We start from the raw sequence: 21,500 nt of genomic DNA on the forward strand, positions 1-21,500 counted from the left end.
GACGAGAAAATTTCGCGAGACGAGCAAAGAAAAGCGACCCTTAACGCGCTCCTTTCGCATTTCTACCACGCTTTGCGCTCTTGTCAAGGAAATACTGAATTTTCTCGCATCAACGTTGTACCCGTGAAAACGGAAGAACGAAAGAAATCCGAACCCCCTTTGCCTAAGAACGAAGTGTAAAATAAAAGACTTCGGCTATCAAAAGGAATCTATCTGCGACCATCGAAGGTGGAAAACACGAAATGTCTTAGTTTGCCGGACTTGTCGTGCACGGGATACGTGTTTCGAATCGGCGGTGAATTTATTGCGAAACGAGTTCCGCGTTATTACCTTCCGGCGAGCTTTCTGGTGTGCTAGTTTACTCCGGGGAGATGGAGAGATTGAGGGAAGAGAACGCGATCGCGGGAGAATGAAAATGAATCCCAGCCACGAGCTTGTTTTTGTTTATCGAGCTTTCGACGTTTCCTCCCTGGTAAATCCTACCTTAAGCCTCGTTCGGATTAGTCGAGTTACATTGTTTCAGCAAAGTAGTGTTCGAGCACTTTTTGCGTATATGTATATCGTATGGGTTATACAAAACACTTTGAAGCAGCATTGTAACGAGACACAATTATACATAAAGCATGAAACTAATTTGAAAGAGTATATAAAAGCTACAAGATAGTTTGCTTCGGTATATGTTTCGATTACGTGAACTCGAGTTTCTTAACTTCAAGTTGCTTTCGAATTAAAGCAGTTAAGCTTCGTTCGAATTAGTCGAGTTTCTCGAATGCAAGAGACTCGACGATAAACAACTAGACTAACGAGAACAAGGGTAGAAACTTGAAAAAATATTTCGATTATAAATATATTAATAGTCGAAATAAACAAAGCAGCTTCAGGTTGTTTGACGTAATTCGAACGAGACTTTCTAGCGAGATTTCAAGGAAGACGCGCAATTTCTCGTATTCCCTTTGTATTCGACGTTTCGATCGACGAAAGAGAATTACAAGCAAGTGGCTCGGTCAAGAAGTAAATTCTCACCATCAACCGGCTCCCTTGTTCGCGCAAACGAAATTCTTCCGAGAAATTCTCCCAAATAAATTGCGTTAAGGGAGACCCTAGAGAGTTTCTCTCGACTTTGGGATTCCTTCTCATAGAATTATTAGCATCAGTTCGTTAGTAGATGGCGCGAATCAAGCAATCATCATCGACTATGGCGTTCTATGGTCGTTATTGGATCACACTATTGTCCAGTAGAAATTGCAAGAACGGAGTCATGGGGATCTGGGTCATTTATGTAGGGCAGGTAATGTCAAGGGTCGCGTGCGAGTTCCAGCTCTCTCCAGGCTTTGGAACCTTCTCAGACAAAATTTCCCATGCCCGTGTCTTCGCGTTTTTCCGCTTTCACGTTCCCTCGTTCCTCTTTTTCCCCGAGAATCTTCAAAGAATTTCGACACTCTACTCCGTGCATCGCTAGGTATGTACATTCTCGCGCAGAACTTTCACGACAGGTTTAATAACGAGTCTCTTAGAGACATAACCGATCAAGTAGTTGAATTTTTTCGAAATTTTTTAATTTCATTATACATGAACATGACTAACGTTTGACAATGAAAAATAGTCAATTTGTCCTGAATATCAGCTATCCTAATAACTTTGAGCAGTGCTGCACTTCTACGAATTCATTTGCTGCAAAAAGATAGAAATAATAGTAGTAAATTGTAAGATAAATTGGAAGGAATAATGTTTCTAGCGTTGACACTTTTTCGTAATTTTCAATTTACCAAATCGATCAAAATATCATTTAACTTGATATTTTATGCAATAAAAGAAGTAGGCGCTAATCCATTAACGTTTCATTATCTACATCAAATGCTGGGGTTTTATTAACCTTTTTCACGGTATAAATAAAACGTGTAAATATAGCGTAATAAATTTCACATCTTAAAGGTCGTCATACGTAACATAATTATTAATACTTATTTCCTGCACAACGTTAAGAACATGCATTTTATATCGCACTACAGAAATACTAGAAAATAATGATTACTCTTTAAATTATTCATTCTGAATTCTTCTTCGATCGACCGCTATCGAAAGATTGAAGATGAAAGATTTTCTAAGATTTTTGAATCAGAGTGTACTTCTACTTTGCCGTATGCATTCACCATAAAGATCCTTCTACGTTTACCTAGATGCATACGAAAAGGAATTTTATCTTATCGAGCGAAGAAATACGACGTCTCCAGAGGGCCAAGCAATATTTCAAATAGAATTCCTCGTGTTCAGGAACAATATTCGATAATTGATACACGACCTTGCGTGCGAAACTGTGAATAATAATCGTAGAAGAAAAAGGAATATTTATAGTCTACTGTTTTAAAATGTGAATGGACCGCGCGATTAGCAATTACGCCTGACAAGTGGTAAAGTCAACCATAAAGCGGCTGTCTATTACAAAGTGCTCGACGACCGATACAGAATTGCAGAGTCTCCTGTACCTCGGCGAGGCGGTAACTTATCCGGCAAAGTTTCAATTTCCTGTCAAGGATCGATACAAGGTATAATACAACATCATTTGTCCGGTATATTCTCCAACGCTCGTACTTCTTAATTGTCATCGCCATGGGACGAGAATTTCGTCAATAATTCCACATAATTTGTCTGCATTCTGAATCGTCGGAACATGAAGAAACCAGGAAATTTCTTTTAAATGCCCGCCTCCCTATTTCGCTTGGAAAAAGCTTCGTCCGACCTCTGCAAACTCTCGGTCTGAAGTAGATCCACGTAAGTGGTGAGAAGCTCGACCCTTTCTGTCGGCAACGCGATTGATATTTCCTCGAGTGTTCCGTTCTGTTTCTCCAAAGCGGTGAGAGAAAGCTTATTCCGGCTAGATTGCTTTCCGTGACCAGCCCGCGAAAGCTCGTACATCAAAATCCCGGCAACTTTCATCGACTCACGTGACCGCAATTATTTATCCACTATTCTCCGACACCTCGTTCGATAGGATGTTGCGTAGGTCTTATAAAACGGGATTGTGTAACTTCTTATCGGTGCGACCCACGCATGCTGGTGTTTTTAAATGGTTGCCTGATCGCAAAAGGAAGTAATCGTGTACGTCAATGAAGAAATCGAAGATGTAGAATGGAATTTTTTCATAGGGCGCTCCGTTTCCGATGAAACTGATTTTGAAAGTTTATTTCATATACGTCATACACACATAAGAATTGTTTCTATTACTTCCTTCTGTAAATTTCATTTCCAAGAAGATAGCGTTTGAGATAACGTTCTATTGGGTTGACAACTAGGTGTCGATACCACCTAACGACGAAATCACTTAGTTGTCAAACCAATAATTAAGAATATCTCGTAAGCTTAAAGAAACAAGAACTAAGCAATACAAAGTGATGAGAAAATATTATGTGTTTTCGAACACAGCGCGATCCAACGAATCTCGTAATCGTGATATCGCATAATAATTCCCAAGTCTTTGTGTCGTCCTTCCGTTCAGTTCTCTGTCTTGTCGCGATGGCGTCTCTCTGTACTTGCAACTACGCCCTTAGTCCACTGAAAAGTGGAACAGCCACTTTGTCAGTGTCACCGGCCGCACATAACGTTGTGCAGTTAGATATTTATCTAGCCTCTACTCGATAAACGGCCAGAGAAGTCCGTCGTTAATATCGTTGCTGTCCTTCTACTTGTTCTATCGTTACGCTGTTTCTCATAGCAGCAGCCCCTATTATTTCACAGACTCTGGCATTATTTAAACATAATATTCAAGACACGATTCTTTACAAGGTCTTTGTAAAACTTCCTACGAAAATACTAATCACTAGTAGAGAAAAGTAATTTTTCGCACGAGTTAAAAAGATTCGATCAACAGAAGATCAACAATGAAAATTGAGATTCGAGAAACCTTCATATAATTTTCCTATAACTGTAGAGAAGATATCATCTTCCCTTTTCAAATAAGATGCTAATCCACGTCACCTTGAAATATCTATTCACCGCTCAACCATTATCGTTTGCCACAAATTGTCTCGTTCGCTTTAATCCCCAAATCCATCTGAGTCGTAGCTTTAAGCATCGAAGTATGTATGTATATTTCGATTGTTACGAAACATTCTGTATTACGTTTAAGCGGAAGTTGTTTAAAACTGATGGAAATTGCGTTGAAAATAGAAGCCACGAATGTCTAGATCGATGAAAGCTGTGTTTAATTCAGCGATTCAGCGTTTAGGGGATGTTCTCATCGAAGTTTCGTACGTTTCGCGTTATTAACGCGTTCGTTGTATCGTGCATGCATTTAGGCATTTTCGTATGAAAACATCAAGACAGACTTTTCAAATGCTGATCGTCGATTGTTAGCACTTTCTAATGAAACTTTCGTAGAATATCCTTCGTGTTAGATAAAAATGCACTAATTACGTTCTTTTTTTCCCTGCCAGATCGAGTTTGCGATTCGTTAAAACTTCTTCGAGAGTTTCAAGGGTTTATTAAAGGAACGAACAAAAGTTAATAATCTCCTTGATGACTTTCACCGTGGCAAACTTTTCAAGGGAAAGGAAACAAATGTCTGTACGCGTGTCAAGTTACTCAGCTTCCGTCAGTCGCCGACACGTGTGACTGGTTCCCCTAGCAACCGCTCGATGCCCTGGGTTTCTTGCTATGGTAGCTTGATAACTCGCTGAAACTTCATTACAAATACGACGGCAAATGAGATTCAGCTACGTAGCCTTTGCTTCGAGACTTTCAAACTTGGGATAAAGGAGCCGGGGATACAGGATCGCTCATTGGTTTTGATGAAATTTCTTATGAAAATAGGGAAACAAAGTTAGATAAAAAATGAACGTCAAGAAATTCCGAGAAACGGTATGTGTCAGGTTATTCTTATACGAAATTGTTGGTTATCAAATTGTGCCGTTTATCGTTGAATCTATGAATGTTCACAAAATTGTTTGAAAGCAAGCAACTTTTATATTTGAAGTATTTTGCTAGACCTAATGGTTTGCGAAATATTCCGTGAAACATGTTTCCAACCCTCCCTTGGGCGTCGTTTCAATATGAACGTCGGCACGTAGGAAAAAATACGCGTGAAATATTTTTACGAGTACCACGTCGTGAATAAACTTCGCTGAAATTCGGCAATTTGCACCCAGGAACATTTCGGCCGACATAAAACTGTCCAAGTATGCTGTTTGAGAGAAATTGGCTTCATTTCGCGATTCGTAGTCGCTATTGAAGCATCGTCGTTTGACTAATGACCGCGCAATTAATGCGCTTAATGATCTTTTCCAATCCTCGTGGCCCTTTCGAGTGCTTGCACGGCGAGCGAACTTCCGAGAGTGTTCCAACGTAATTTCCAGCAATTACGCTGTTCGTTTCGCGCCGTTTCTTAAACATCCGAGCAGTGAATTTTCGTTTGAAAAATACGCGACGAAGCGATGCACGACTAGCTCGCAACATCGTTTAAAGCTTTCGAATCCGTCGGCTGACGTTTATTATCGCCGCTAGATAGGAACTTTTTCGAGATTTACCGAGGAATTTGCAATGTTTCGAACGAACGTAATTTCCGTTCCACTCTTATTTTTCTTTTCGAGAATAGTACGTCGCGGTATCGCGTGGGCAAACTGGAGGATCTTGCTGGTTGCTCGCGGGAAGTAAAGCAGAGAACAAATATTACGTTTAACTTCGCCAAAGAGCTTCCGTGTATATTTAAAGAAGCGCGACAATTCTAAGTCTATCAATTTATAACCACTCCAGCGGTAAAACTGGCACAAGCTCTGACAACATAAACGTTCCGCTTTCGTTTTCTTGAAAATCTGGTAGCGAACGATAACCGGAATAACACTCGCAGTAAAATATCAACAATACTCGCAGCGCGATTATATTATTTTGCACGAAAATCCTCAAATCCATTGGTACAGTCCATAAAATATTATTTCGTGTTTCATTTTTATCGTCCATATCTGTTGGAACAAACTCTCTGTTAAAAAAGTTTGTGTCTGAAGATTTGGTTGACGCTCTTGCTTCGTCTGACTGCGACTGTACGATTCTACTTGTACCTGTTGTTCCTATTATTGTCTCAATTCTATCCACGTATATTTTTATTCATAAGTGTCAGACAATTAGAGAAATCCAAATAATCGTAGAAAAATATGTATGCTATACAAAAGGGTGTGAAATATCCAAAGTAGAATACTGTTTGAAATATTCAATGGTTAAAACGAATCTTTGCTTCGATTATGCTTTTTCACTCGTATGCAGGATTCCCTGAGTTTTCATTAGTTCGCAGCCTGTTCATATCTTTCGCTGATTTCTGATCGATCGATCACTTTTCGAATAACTTATGCTCGATTATCGTTTGATCGAAGATCAGCAGGTATCCCGTTACTTGTCGCATCAATGAAAGATAAAATATCATTGAAGAATTTCTCGTTTCGAATCCTCCATTATTTAAAGCAGTGGTAGAATGAATAGGGAAAAAATTCACTGGTTGGCTTCATTTTTTAGCGGAGACAGCCAACGAGACAGGTGGTGTCATTAATCACGGTGGTTCCGTAGGAGTAGGTGTCGTGGTGCGAAATTAATTTTTCCTCGTATAGCGAGCATCCCATCGATAAAACGAGATCCTGACCGGCGAATTCAGAGGAAAAGGACGGTCATTTACCTGGATAATTCGATCCCCTGTGGGCGGAAATAAAGCACGGCGCCAGTTAGCAGCGGAATGCCAAAGATTCGAGTAGGACGCTGAAAATGTGAGAGATCGCGCGATATAGGCCTAGCAACAGGTGGGATGCACTTTAGGCCGCATACACGAGGGACATATAGTCACGCAGAATTGGACATTAGTCAAGTTATTTATACGAATAACGTATAAGCGATCGCATTTCATTCGTTACACGTTCATTCATAATTCGCTTGCAATTTCTTAATCCTTTATTCGTTATTCGTTCATTCGTTGTATTGTAGTAAGCGTAATCTGCCGATTAGCGATACCGATCGAAATCAAACTGTTCGAAGGGAACGCTAACAGGAAGGAAGTGCCAAAGTTCGAAGAGAACTGTTTCTCAAGCATGTTCAGCTCGCCTTTGACGTAACTGATGTTGCCGATATTGCCAAACTCAGGATTACACGCATCGATACATCTATCAGTGCGACGCAGACATTCGCATTCATGTGTGAAATAGACACTGCTGGAATTTAATCGTTATTCACGAATAATTTTATACAGACAAAAAAATAACGAATAAAACAAATTTTGTATATAAATACAATATTTGACATTGCAAGAACCAAAAAAGTTGAATACGTGGTCCGCCTGGATTAAGCCGCAGAGGCTTAGGTTGTCAACCAAATATTCCAACGATGATGCTACATTCTTCTCTGATTGCAATCAGCTTTCAAAAGTGGAATCTGACTACAGCCCACTTAATACAGGGTAGGTTGAAGTCACCCGGTATAAACTCATGGTCACCGGAATATAGGTTAACAACCTCAATAACACGCCACTCAGAACTACCGCCTCTCGAAGAACTACTTGAAAGCTTGAATCTATGGCGACGGTAAACGCTGAATCCGATCAGACCAGGTTCCGCATATGAAATACCAACTTGCAGCTATGTCTCAACAAGAACAATAACGTCGCATGATTGGCGAGAACGAGCAATCGGACGACGCGAGAATTACAATTAACGCGAGGATCTCTCAACGTTCTGGTGGTACGCTAATTTTTTAATTATGCGTAACCAATACTACGTACAGTACGAATATATGTACTACTCGTCTTTGAATTATCGTTCATACTATGTAGCACAGATCTTCGATTGTTGCAAGACACGTTGTTTAACCACGTTGTCTGATCTTGCGAGATTCTGACATTTATTTTTGTTCTTCAGGATCGAGAGCGGTACATCGGGCAATTTGAACGTAACGCAAACTGGTTTGGTTTTGCCATCGAAGCTACTTCTGCCAAAACGTTTAACGGTAACGTCGAGGTCGTAGGAACCGAGCAAAATGGGGTCCAAAATATTTCTAACAAGGGACATGTCCGACTGCGAGGTGTTTTCTTCTAGATCGAAGAAGATCAGATTGCGCGATTTCATCCATGATACTTTCTTCCAGGTTCTTCGTATTCGATTCGAGCTTATTCTCCCTAGCGTTAATATTCTGCAGTGTTGTTTAGGACCACGATGTTTGACGGAATAATCATGAAATCATCTTCGATTATTTTCAATTTTGAATTGACGATATCGCTGATTTTATTCAGCAGATCCTTGTTAATGTCAGGCGAAGGCGTCAGTGGTTGCCGGTTCTCCGTAATCGAGGAGCGTGTCTGCTTGCCGTGGGTGAGAACAGCGGACCAGGAATATTGAACCCGAGTGCTATGAAATTCCACAGGAAGAGCGGTTAACCGAACTTACGATAGAAGTTACGTAGCCTTTGCATAACAACTTTTTGGGAGGTGCCATAATGGAAGAAAGAATACGGCAAGGAAATGATAGCCACTGGCGGAAACTTGAAAATACATTAAAACGTACGATGTAATTATACACTTGTCAGACAAGAGTCGCGATGACAACAAAATCGAGCGTACACAAGCGAGCTTCTAGAGGGAAAATTTAAACGAAATAGAATGGCGAATAAAATATTTAATAGCTCGTGACCATGTCGGCCAATTGGACGAGAACTGTCACTAGTGCACAGGTGCCTCCAAACGTAACGTGGAAAGCCAACAAAGCGATACCAACAACCCAGTGCAATAAAAGAGTGCAGAATGTAGGAGCACAGAATAACAGGACCGTACAACGTCGACGACGAATTATTCACGAGTTATTAACGTACAACATATATCTTTTTATTCGTTATCTTTTTATTCCTTATTCGAAATATCTTTCACCCAACGCTGCAGTCACGCAAAGCTCTCTCCGTTGAGATATCCAGACTAGCAGCCCATAAGCTTGCTCCATGCGGTAACTTCATCTTTCTCCCACGTACAACGCACTCATACACGAGTGCTAGAGTTCCGCCCATTTTTGTAGACACGCAAATATATCCATGTCATCAAGGAAGGTTAATTACGAGATTAATTAAGAGATGACCTGTTTCACCTTGTTTCTGACCGCAGCAAACCGCCGCGGCTGTTGATTATTGCAGTAGAATTGCAACAGCGATGAAATTCTCTTTAATTCTCTCGATACCCAGTTGCATAACGTTTTTATTTACTTCTTTGTTGTATCACTGTGTTAGGTAAAGTGTCTATATAGGTTAGGCTGAACGTCCAATCTTTTTACGAAGCTCTCAATGGAATTGTGTTATACCTGATATTCGACTTACTTTGAGCTATAAAATCTCTCTGGCCTCGCTTCAATTTCAGCCCACATGTACCCATCATCTTGCAAGAGACACGTCCTACGTTTACTATAAAATCTTCTTGACACATTTCCGTAAGTCTGTGTGCAACTTGCAGTAAACGACACAAATCCTCGAGGAACAGGTCGTTCCTTTGCACGCGTGCATAATTAAAAGACAGATAAAGGTTTGCTCAAAAAGAAGCGAGAAATGTTTCAAAAATGAGTGGAGGAAAACCTTGACACCTTGACAATGGTAAACGGTTAGTATCCACGCGAGAACGTAACAAGCTTAATTGTTCCTCGCGCCTATAGTTGTGAAACATTGACCCGCCTCGTGAATCTCGCTTCTTCAAACGAACGAAAAGCGTAGCGCGAGTATCGTATGAATAATTTTTGAATTTACGTATAGCCGTGCGCGAGAGCAATTTCTTTCTTAATAAACCGTCCAATGAATATTAATCTGGAACCTTTGCTGGTCGAAGCCACACGTGCCGCGATAACACTGCACCTTTCGCTTGTGTATATCGACGTTGCATGCAAATACGCTTCGAAACGCGTACAACAGAGGCGACCGGTATTAAAACACGCGGTAATTTAAATTCGAAATGACGGAGGCTGTTGTGATGCAGCTTCTGGTCACCTCCAAGTTCGTATAAATCCAGTGAATAGAAAGGCGGAAATTAAACTCGATCGTTGGAAAAATTGATATCCGGTCAGGATATCGAATGAAGCGAGAGTAATTTCAAAAGACGATTGCGCCTGTATTACCACTTCCGCGCTCTGCACACCCTTTCAGTGTTGATCGGGTAGCCACGAATCTCGTAAGTTAAGAAAGTTTCATCGAGAAATGCTTCAGGATTTTGGAATCAAATTATTGATTTTAAAGAAGCAGAAATATATGGTTCGTATGATACAACAATTCAGAACACGCAGTAAAGATGGTAAAAATTATTTGTAAGCGTGATAAGAGAATATGGAATTAAGAATCCGATAGTTGGTCAAATTTACTAAACACAGTTTTCAAGAACAAAGTTTTATTCCATAATAGAGAATAATGACGAGCAGAATTGCGTCCAAAAATTTAAGAGAATGACGTATCATAATTAGAATTATATTTTGTTTGAAGATATATAACAAACAGCCAATGTGTCAATGAACAGTCAACTTTAAAATATTCACAAGATACAGGATGAACACGGCTCTTTGCAACGTGAAAGAGCGATAGCCGTAGGCCAAGTTCTTCCTTTGACTTTTTCTTTCGCTGGTCCTCCGAGTTATCTATTCGCCTCTCGTATCCCCCGGAGACACGTCGTATACGTCCAGCGATATCGATCCCATACAACCATTAACATACCATGTATCAAGGGCTCCTGGCTAAAATACAAACCTGCTATTGTGATGTTTCTACCCATGAACAGGTCGAGACAACAAACGCTCATATTTAATGAACACCCTAGCCTCACGGTACACATCGATTAATTAGGGGCACATATTTGGTAACTAACTGCTACTATCAGTTTGGGAGCCCTGAAATTCTCGGCTCTGGTCAGCTAGCGAATTGAGAGAGTGAACACGCTACTCCCCAAAGGATCTTCGCAGGAATTGATCTATAAATCTTCTAACTGGGTGAATCCATCCTACGCTAATCGATGGCAATCGGGGAGGAAAATATAGTAAGGAAATTTGATGCAAAATTGTACGACATATTGGAAGATTATGGATCAAGAATCTTACGCGTACAATTCTGTACAGTTTTGCTGTGTAAAAATTCTGAAATCATCAGACGCAACGATAAGCAATATTCCTTCTTTTTTCATCTGTTTTTACTCTCATCCTTTCGTATTTTTATTCGCAAGAAAAATGGAACCCCATAAAAGTTTTTATGGGCAAACTAATTCAAGTTTTGTATAGAAATAAAGAAAATATTCTTCCAACATTTTTGTACCAAAGTATAAAGCTTATATGCTATACCCGGACTGCTCCAAGTTCTTTACAGCAATAGTGGAAGTATAATATTATTTTAAATATAATAAAATATAAATATAAAATAAAATATTCTTCGTAAACATATTTCAGTGAAATCTATCTAAAACTATGTGAAGACGATGTTTTTCTGCTCCAGTCGATAAATCCCAAAAGAAACACGTAATTCAGTTTGTCTCCGAGATTTGTTACTCTAATTACGCTAATGCAGATGGACTTGGCGCGACAAGATGTTTTTCACGTCGCGATGTGTATGCCCGATACACGCTCGCAAACCGCAGTGTTTAAATCTTCCACTCCATTCTTCTGTCTATCACTGAACAAAATATACAACGAATTTGTATTTTTGGAGAAACTTTATAATTCATATGTATTACTAAATTTGCAAAGCTTAACGAACGGTGTACACGCGAATTGCGTTGCTTTAGCCATTTTCTGTAAATCGTTAGCGCGGAAAATGGAGATTGCAAAGGCCAAACGCTCGTCCAGGTAAATTTAGTACGATAGCTAATTAAAGCAGCGCTTTCAGAATATCAAAGCTCGACTCGATGAATTAAAATGAACAAAAAGTTATTATTCGGCACCGACCAATTATCCGATTCGTAAATTTCTAGGTCTAAGTAATTAATAAATCTTCATAAGGAAATATTCAAATATTCATCTTTAGAAAATAAACATAGCGTACGTAATAAGACAAGATCGTTTCATCGAAGACCTGAGAAACGAGAATCCAGCTGAAAACAATAATTTCCTACGCACTGAATATCAACGTATTAAAACATCGATAAAGTTAAGCAAGCAATACGCGCAATCAATATCACGCACAACTAAATTGTTTGTTTCTTTATTTATGCAAATACGTACAACATACAACGTTTAAATTTTAACGGTATAAGCGGGGATTATCTTGGGTCTCTTAGCACAATTTTTCTTTACATCGCGCGCAGAATTCGCTCAGCGATTGAGTGTTCTTCGAATAATGGAATACATTTCGGGCGATACAAGGATGCTTTTAGCTCTGCACAACGATTACCTTTCTTTCTCTTCAATTTCACTTCGATAAAGGCCACCCAACGATAATTTCTGTTATCCCATCAGCATCGATCGGCAAAGAAGAAGAAAATGGCTAGAATCTAGATTTCCTAGTTTCAAATAGAAAGAAAAGGAAAAGGAAATGTATGAATTGGTGCGAACTATCCAGGGCTGATTGAGTCTCGGATGAAAGAGTCACCTACACTGTATCACCAAGAATTGGATTTTGTTCTCGAGGGTAAAGAATACGCGAAACGAATTGCATGTCCCGAGGAGAATTCCCGGCGGATGCTGTTAATCCTTCGCACGCGGAATACCAATTGTACTGTCACGATTTTTTTTAGGATATATTTGTATATAAAGCATCACACAATTTACAAGTTGGGGATAAAGTTCAATAAATAATAATAATAACAACAGTTTTGCGAATGCAAAAAATGAAAGACCTACGCACAAATCGTACGAAGATTTACGATCTGTTGATGTGATAATCCTTGAGTCGCAAGAATAAAGTGTCGATTTATAGCTTTGCTAGAGACAGCGTGTCCAACATTGAAAATCATTCTATCGTTTGATGTTCGAAAATTAGATGTCGTTTCCAACGACCACGTTTATTGGATCCCTCGTATTTAACCCAGTATTCGCGTTATCGTCAATTTATTGCTGCAATCGCGCTCGCGAGTACAACAGATTCGACAACGTTTTAATCCCCACGCATATATCCGCGACTATTTGAAAGCAACATTTGGATCATGGCCGCGATCAACGAGGAATAAAACGATCCTGCTAATATTACCGTGTTGATATTATTTCAAAATGGATGAATAAAGCTGTCTGGACCCTATAATCGAGAGGAAAACGCGTGGTTCTGATTCCGCGTACAAAGGAAGCAATAGTTTGAACGAGCTACTAGAACGTTTACTTTAACGAGGAAATCCTATTACCGAGAAGAGGTGAATTACGAAGGACAAGATGGATGTTGGATTTAAAAGGAGTTTTACGTAGATATATACATACAGATTGGTGGATAAATTGAATGTAAAACAAGACGATCGAAGTCGTGCAATATTTAGTCAAATTTAATTGAATTTATTTCATATATCCGAGCACGATACGTAACAAAAAGGATCACAGGAGTGATAGACAGTAAATAAGATCATTAACAATTTCTACACTCGCGAACACGTTCCATCGCGGGAATAACGTTATTTTTCATACAAGGGGAAAACCAAAATGATATTTGTACGGTTGCGTGCGTTTCTGGCCGAGATATCAACAGCGTCGGTTTTTTATGAATTTATTTTGAACCTATGAAATGCAGCCATTGCCCCGTCACTGTAATTCCATCTCGCTCAATTAATATGACGAAAAATAGCAAATTTTATTTGGCGCGAAACACAGCGTTTCCATTCAATTTGCGGGTGTGTCCACGCGAAAAGATAAATTGTCAACGGGATGTCTTTTTCCAGATATTCGGTGTTGTCTGATGCTTGTCTGATGCTCGACGCGTACAACGGCTTATTACAGCAGTTAAACGCATAACATCAAAAACTTTCATGTATATATTACTATGCAGGTTGTACAAAATATTTTAAAATTTCATTAGCATTGTAATGTCACGAATGTACTAGTAAAGTTTAGAAAACTAGTTTGAAAATGTATCTGCAACTTACAAATATATATTCAATAAACACGAGTCATCTCGAACACACGATAAATGATGCAAATGGTCCCATTGAATATCGAGGCTTATTAGCGTAATAGACTATCGACGATTGGTAATTATGCGGCGTACAGGAAACGGCATACGCACGTTCAATCGTCCTTTGCTTTTCGGAGGCTCAATTATACTGCCCTTTGACCTTTCGATCCTGGAGGATTTCCCGAGCAACGACGACGTGACGTTTTAAGGGCGTCGTGGCAGCCTAACGATGCACAGGCAATATTTCTTAATACCGACGTTTTCGGTTTTAATAGGGACCGACGTGGCTCAAGCTTCCACACAATATTCACATCCTCTCTTTTCCTCTCGTTTGTCATAACGAATTCTTTCACGAAAACAAAATATGGCTTCTGGTAATTTTCTCGTAAAATCTCGTCCGGTAAAATTGTTTCTCCGAAACGCAATAACGTTTCGACCATTCAGGAAATAGGAGGTTATAGATAAAAACGATGGCTACGTTTCTCCGCGTCGAGTAAAAGTAGACGGTCGTCGATCAAATCGAAACCCCTAGAGAGCCGCTTGGCAAATATTAGAAACTCCTTTTATACAGACGATCCCTCGTTCCATGAAACTTTATGAAAGCCTATGGTATATCTCGCGAGTGGTATTTTTGGTTCTCTTTTTCATCGAGGATCACGACTTTCATCGCCTCGACCGATAGCGGAAAATACGAGGAACGATGGCGTGGATCGAACGATCATGAAAAGAATTTCATATACATGTAGAGTGATTCCTGTCACCTTTGCCAAGATAAGATGGCAAATCTTCGATTTCTCCAAATACTTCAAAGTAAAATATTCTTTCTGTTGAGGTTACTCGATGTGAGAAAACATTCGAACAGAGAAAACTCGTGGATAAATTGTAAGGCAGAAAATATATTTAAATAGAAGTGTAATTATAAGTAAGAATACAATTTGAGCTGGTCCAGATCCGCAATGCTAGCTGTGTTACCCAATAACTGAAAACCCCGAAGCCAACGTCGCCTGCCTACTGTTTATGGTCTGCCTTCGTCGCAGTCTTTTGTCTACGCGCTGTCGATGGCTTCAGTGTTTGAGAAAACTATAAAGACCAGATGTAGAGTTTTCTTATAAGTGGTGATCACTTCAATACTTCCTATAAAAACCACTGTCACGTGAAGAAGCTTACGGTAGTCTTTTGCTACACCATTGACTGATAAGCGTGCGTTTAGTATTGCGAAATCGTTTGGTCAAATAGAACATGGTAATACCTCTTTTTCGATACGTGTGCAACGTGATTGGAGCGGAAACTGATCGCAAGGACGACTCTGAAAGGCGCTTTAAGCTCCTGGGAATTCTCAGAGAGCTATGGGGGGCTTTTCCCCAAAAACGAAGAAAATATTCCGACGATACGAACACGCTGGGATAAAGAAGGTGATTTCGAGTCTAGATTTACTGGCTCTTCAGTCCCTTCGTATTTATTCGCCATCCGCCTTTCCAATTTTACCGCGTGCGTTTAGAAATGGCCGATGTTTTCGCTGAAAACCAAGCTAGGCTGAATTCAGCGGTATCGTCGTGGTTATTCGAGTCACGAACACTGCGCCGTGTGAATAGCGGTTAAACAGAAGGAATGGAGGTCGGGGAAAGCTTTGGGAAATTTTTCCAGTGTGCCGGCTTTCCGTACTGTCACGTTCTCATTTCCATAGCTAGTAAATGGTTATATTCAGGCGATCGCACAGAGTAATCCGGAACGAAGATCGACAGCCTGGACAATCCGATTACGCAGTTGCGTGACAGAACGCGAATTCACGGTTTGACTATCGCAGTTTGATATACGCGTGTTAGCGTTCTGTGCGAGTTCGAGCGCGAGTATGACATCCGTACGGTGGTCACGTTTCACTCTTGAACCTTTTTCGCTTTTAATTCGAGAAGAGACAAAGTTGTTTCGAGTTGTTTGTTAATTATTAAAATTTTTAAGGATATCTTGTTTGAAAGTATGGAAGACTGGTAGGGACTTGTATGTTTTTGGTATAGTTCAATAACAAAGGTACTATCAATTATACGGGTTGCCTTGTAATTGGATGAAGTTTAAGAAAAACGACGATTCTGCGTGATAGAATGTTTAAAAAAATCATTCGAGTGTCTGAAACTGAGCTGTTGTAAATTTGTAAAAGTTCTATGGAAGATTAGAAACTGGTGGTTTCATCTACTTTGAACAGTTCTAGCGTTAAATAGGTAATGTGAATGTATAGCCTGTTGATTCAGCGAATTATGAATTAATCATTAATTAGTACACTTCGGTGAAATCCAAATACAATTACTATAAATCGATTAAAGTGTTTTAATACCAATTAACGGCTGTGTATATAAGTTCCTTCACGATTAATCAATGGGAAACTAATTGACGATACATTTTCATATTATTTCTGCAATAAGCACTTTCCACAGATGCATACCGAGGTCAATTAATTTCCTCTTTAATTGCATGATGTTGCACGGCTATAGAAGGTCAATATAACATTATCCGTGAACAGTGGCGAAGCGGTTGACAGGAGAAACAAACACGGCTGTGTCAACCTTGTCGTAGCCACGTCGCCAAAGAGGAAATGAAATTACTCGTAGCCGTTTAAAAACTACCCGTTGCTGGCGACGTTGAAAATTAGTCTCAATTTTCCACTCTACGCGCGATTAAACGAGCGTTTTCAAGGTGTCTGGCCTTTTGCGGAATAAAGTCGCAATATATTCAGCGAACCCGATACTCGTGACCATCGATGTTCAACTCCGCGCTCTTGAAACTAATTTAACCGTGTACACGGTGCACTTGCGCGCACACGTTTGCCAAAGCGTACGAGGAACAGTGGAACTAGCCTGTTCTGGTCAGACTAACGAAAGGCAGATTTCGTAGCGCAGTGAATCGACGATTGGAAAGTCGTACCAGGGCAATTGCATGGAGAAGAACTGTCATAACCGGGACAAGCAAGGATCACGAGAAACGCTAGATCTCACCAAGGACGAGTATACTGTTTTCACGAGGAGATGAGAAAACTTCTAAGACCAGTTTCTTGTTGTCGTCTCGCTAGAGACAGAAGACCACGAAAGATGGCAAACGAATTTTATCGAATCTTCGCGATAGTCGTTTCCTCGGAGATGCCAGTTTTCTACGATTTCCATGGGAAACGTAAACGTGCATTCGTGGAATAAGTTATAAGTGGAATGGAGAAATAAAAATATCGGAATGGAATCGCGCATATTGCTGTTCATAATTACATGAATACTTTGGTTGATTGATAAATTGATATATTGTAGATATACAATACGCGAACATCGCTAAGATATATGAATTTCTGAGAAGCTAATGATCAAAGCAAAGTCGTATAGAATTACAATTGGATTATTCGATGAATTATAATTACAAAGTAATTCAGTTACATCGTATTCAATTATATTGTAATTCGTAATTCAGCTTCGCTATTCGATTAAATTGCAAGACGACTCGTAATCGCGATTGAACTTACAACGTAACTTACGTTTACTCTGCATCAATTACAACGTAATTTACGTAATTACAAGGTAATCGATTTACTATATAGTCGAAGAACAATGTAAGTAAATTACGTAATTAAATCACATCATAATCCAATTAGCACACCAGTGGATCGAACGCATCATTTATTATTCTCTTACGAAATCAACAGATATACAGTGACTTACTCAAATATTTTTTTATCAAACAATGGATGTTCCCCATATTTTTGCATACTATATACGCTTTCTATGCATTTCTGCACCTTTTTCGAATATATGCAAATGAATCCGCAATTTACTCGTGACATACTTTCGACCGTTAATGTATCTACTTCTGCCAGTAATTTCATGATTGTCCCTGAGATTCGATTCACGTAGGCGACATTTTTCCAAATGGACTGAAACTGCTCGGCGAGCTATATGGCCTCCTAAGCATTTCTATAAAAAGCCAGGCGGAAAAAGGCTCGTGGGGAAGAAGTTCCTCTGAATTTTGGATTGTTTGTACTATGCCTGGAAAATAGCTCTTTGTATTCTACCACGACTCAAAGGGGCCGGGATGAAATGAAACGAAGTTTTGCGGACGTTCGTGAACTCTCTTTGTATTTTATATGCGTCAGGTGGGAAAAACGGTCCTCTGTAGAAAATATCTGGATAATACTGGCGCTCGAGGATTCGGCTTTTGGAAAGCAAACGAAACGCAACTCGTGAAATCGAAGACGAGAGAAACGTTTAACACGTCCTTCCTCTTTCTGTTATCGATCGTTCGTTCTTACGAACAAAGGGATCGGCTAAACGAGTTTTTCTCTTCTATTTTTTCTTTTTTGTCGACTTGACCCAAAAGAATGTTAATTTGCCAAAAGTATTCCGGTTTATCGCGCTGTAGAGGAAAAATTATTAACTAAAAGACGTTGCAACGAACGACCTTCCATTTGAACGGAGATCACGTTTTAATCTCAATCTCGATTTGAGGATCTAGATGCGAGATCGTGGTTATTAAAGGGAGCAAGATTACAACAGCAGAAAGTTATTACAAGTCGAATTTCGAGCCGTCACGTCGAATTTACTCCCATCCTATTACGTTACTGCGTTTTCCAATTTAATTGTCTATCCTGGAGACAGAATTTCTCAGAAAAAGATCTAAATCCAATGAAGCGAAGCTTCCTTCTTTTAGGGACAGGATTACCAAGTGCAATTTCGCCGAGAAATCTCACCAAGATGTTCCATTTTATTTCACGTATTTCTTGGAAAATAATTGAATCGCGAATTAACTTTCGGCTGGGTTAATTATGCAGATATTTTCTCTGTATTACTTTCTAGGTCACATTTACGCATAATCATTCTGCTCGGTTATATGGGTGATTTTATTTTTTCACATAACGATTATCTACCTTCAACTTATACCTAAATATATCCTACATAGTTAATTAAAATTGAATCGATATGATAAAAGGACTAAATGACTTATTTTTATGTAATCATGATTCCGTCTCAATAAACATAAACATTAATAGTATCAACAATATCTGTACGTCGCGAGTAATTTTTTTAAAAAAGATTTAGTAGTTCTAGTGTTAACTTAATTATCGCATAGATAACTTCTCAATCGGTTCTTTGTTAATCCATTAAGAACTAAACAATGGTCATAATGATATAAATATTTGAATTTCTTTAAGTTCTTTTGATTAAAAGATTATGAAATCTGCGTCACGAAACAGCAAAGAAAAAAAATATTAAGCGAATCTTTCAAATATCTTTCACAATTTTAAAAAAACGGGATTTGGTAATTAATTGCAACGGGTTGAATAAAACTATAAATGGAACATTGCGTTAATGCAACATTGAACCATAATGGATTACTTCCTCTACAATAAAATATTCGCCGTTTGTAACAACAGTGATACAGACTGTACCGAATGACTGTTACATCTGATGATACACGATACAGTAGAGCTCCATTTATCTAAACTTGTTAGGGGACAAACAATTTGTATAATTGGAGCTCAGCAATTATTCCAACTACCTGCAATGTTTTGTTAACCAGACTCGGATAAATGAATCGAACGAGCAAAAGTTAATCGGATATTGACTAAAATTTTGTTCAGGTAAACGAAGTTCTACCATATGTCGATGTGATTTCCTTTCAACATCGAAACAAAGCAGGATTCTACAGGTTGAATTCACGATTTACGACAATAAAACGTACGGCAAACGAAAGTATTCCAGCGCTTGCAAAAACCTTTCACATATTATATGAACATATTATATGAACATACCATATGTGTCGTACAAAACATTTTGAAATTTCATCAACGCTGCAACTATAATAGAGTCGACTATCGCGATTCCATTATAAAGTTTGAAATCAATCTAAAGACGTATGTACAGGTTACAAGAGCTTAGTTTAGCTTAGCCGACGATGTAGCTACTATACATTTTCTAGCTTCTATACATTTTAGAACCGACATAATCACAACATCGTGTTTCGTTATACTGCTAATGAAATTTCAAAACCTATTATGCAAAAACCGTACAGCATGTACGTAAAAGTTTTCTATCGTGAATATTCAAATACTTTCGTGGATCACTGTAACCATCTCTCCTTTCTCTATAATACTCTGTGACTCTATACAGTCTATGCCATGCGTTTCACGTAAAACCAATTCAATTTCGCGGCGTTCGCTGCATCAATTAACACGCACAGTATCGATGCTGAGCGCTTCTATTTCGAAATAATATTCCTCGTAATATCAGACGTTTCAAGGATAATTGATTGCCAAGTAACATTACGTAAGACACGGCGTAGATGCTACAAGTAATTTCCTATCTTGGAATTCCGTTCGTGTCGCGTTCAATTCCTATCCGCTTGCAGGACAAACTCGAAGGATGATTCTTCGGGATTCTCGTGTCCCGAGTTTCGTGTCGAACTATACCGATGCATCGGTAATGCGAATCACGGTTGAATATGCATCCGAATGGAATATGCAACGGGAATGTCGCTACGAGCGTATAAATCAGTTAGCTCGGATGGATTTGCGCGCGACCGAATTCACGCGTACAATGCTGGCACGAATTTTTGCCCAGTACATTATTTACGATATGGTGGTAGGATATCCACGCGGGTAACTGCCACTCTATTTCATCAACGTGACACTCTTCGTATTTTCGAAAATAAAACCAACGGAATAAAACCTATCCTGCTATACTCCCACTCGAACGAAACACCAGGAAGATTCAGCGAACCATTTCACGATTGAAACCAGGTTCAGCGAAAGTGAACGTTTTATTTCTCATAACACTACGTTATACGCGTTCAGAGATACGAAAAATGGGAATCTCTCGAGAACCGGCAACCAAAACTTCCGCTTTGTATTCTGTGCACTCCGCCCTTATATTTCAACCCTGTTGTGTATCACGGCAGAGAAACGTTATTTAGACTTATTTATTTACCCTTTACGTATTCAACTCAGAAAGAAAATTTAGCCAAATCCTAGACAAAGTGACGAAACACTCGAACCTTCGAGAACGTCTTGGAAGAACTGACAGGGTATCAACTGTGAATTGGCGGTCACGATCGTTTCCGTCTCGAACGATAAACGCAGAAAGGATGAATGAAAGCGTAACATTCACTTACCCGTCGCATGACACGCAGAGAGAACGATGACGTCTTCATCTTGGTGGTAATCCTGGCAGGCGTGTGCGGGATACGTGTGAACGCTGGCGTTAGCTATGGCGATGCTCGTCGTCGGTTTCCTCGGCGACGTGAGATCCAGGTATGAATCCTGCCTCTGAGTTACGCAGGGCACCAAGGACGCAGAGAGAGTTCCGTTGTAGAGTGGGGGAGACACGGAGGAGGCTCGTCCGAAGAGCCGTCAGGGGTGGCTCGAGGCCACAACTACAGGTGGTCGCGCGTTGTTGCTGGACCTTCCCGCCGATGTTTCGTTACTC

At 39.6% G+C, this 21,500-nt stretch overlaps 1 protein-coding gene across 5 annotated transcripts in view; it reads right to left on the reverse strand.

Annotated features, from left to right (window-relative positions):
- LOC100747071 (neo-calmodulin) overlaps nucleotides 1–21,500 on the reverse strand; it is an 80,010-nt gene that overhangs the window by 57,476 nt on the left and 1,034 nt on the right. For 4 of the 5 annotated variants that reach the window (XM_024372001.2, XM_033324376.1, XM_012393191.3 and 1 more), the window contains exon 2: nucleotides 21,187–21,476. In XM_024372001.2, the coding sequence (XP_024227769.1) occupies nucleotides 21,187–21,225 (39 nt within the window). In that variant the 5' untranslated portion in view covers nucleotides 21,226–21,476. Of the gene's footprint in view, nucleotides 1–21,186; nucleotides 21,494–21,500 lie in introns of those variants that run through there. The other variant, XM_033324373.1, reaches the window with a different exon arrangement.

The sequence above is a fragment of the Bombus impatiens genome, unplaced genomic scaffold (assembly GCF_000188095.3).
Source record: "Bombus impatiens unplaced genomic scaffold, BIMP_2.2 scf_2222, whole genome shotgun sequence".
NCBI lineage: Eukaryota > Metazoa > Arthropoda > Insecta > Hymenoptera > Apidae > Bombus > Bombus impatiens.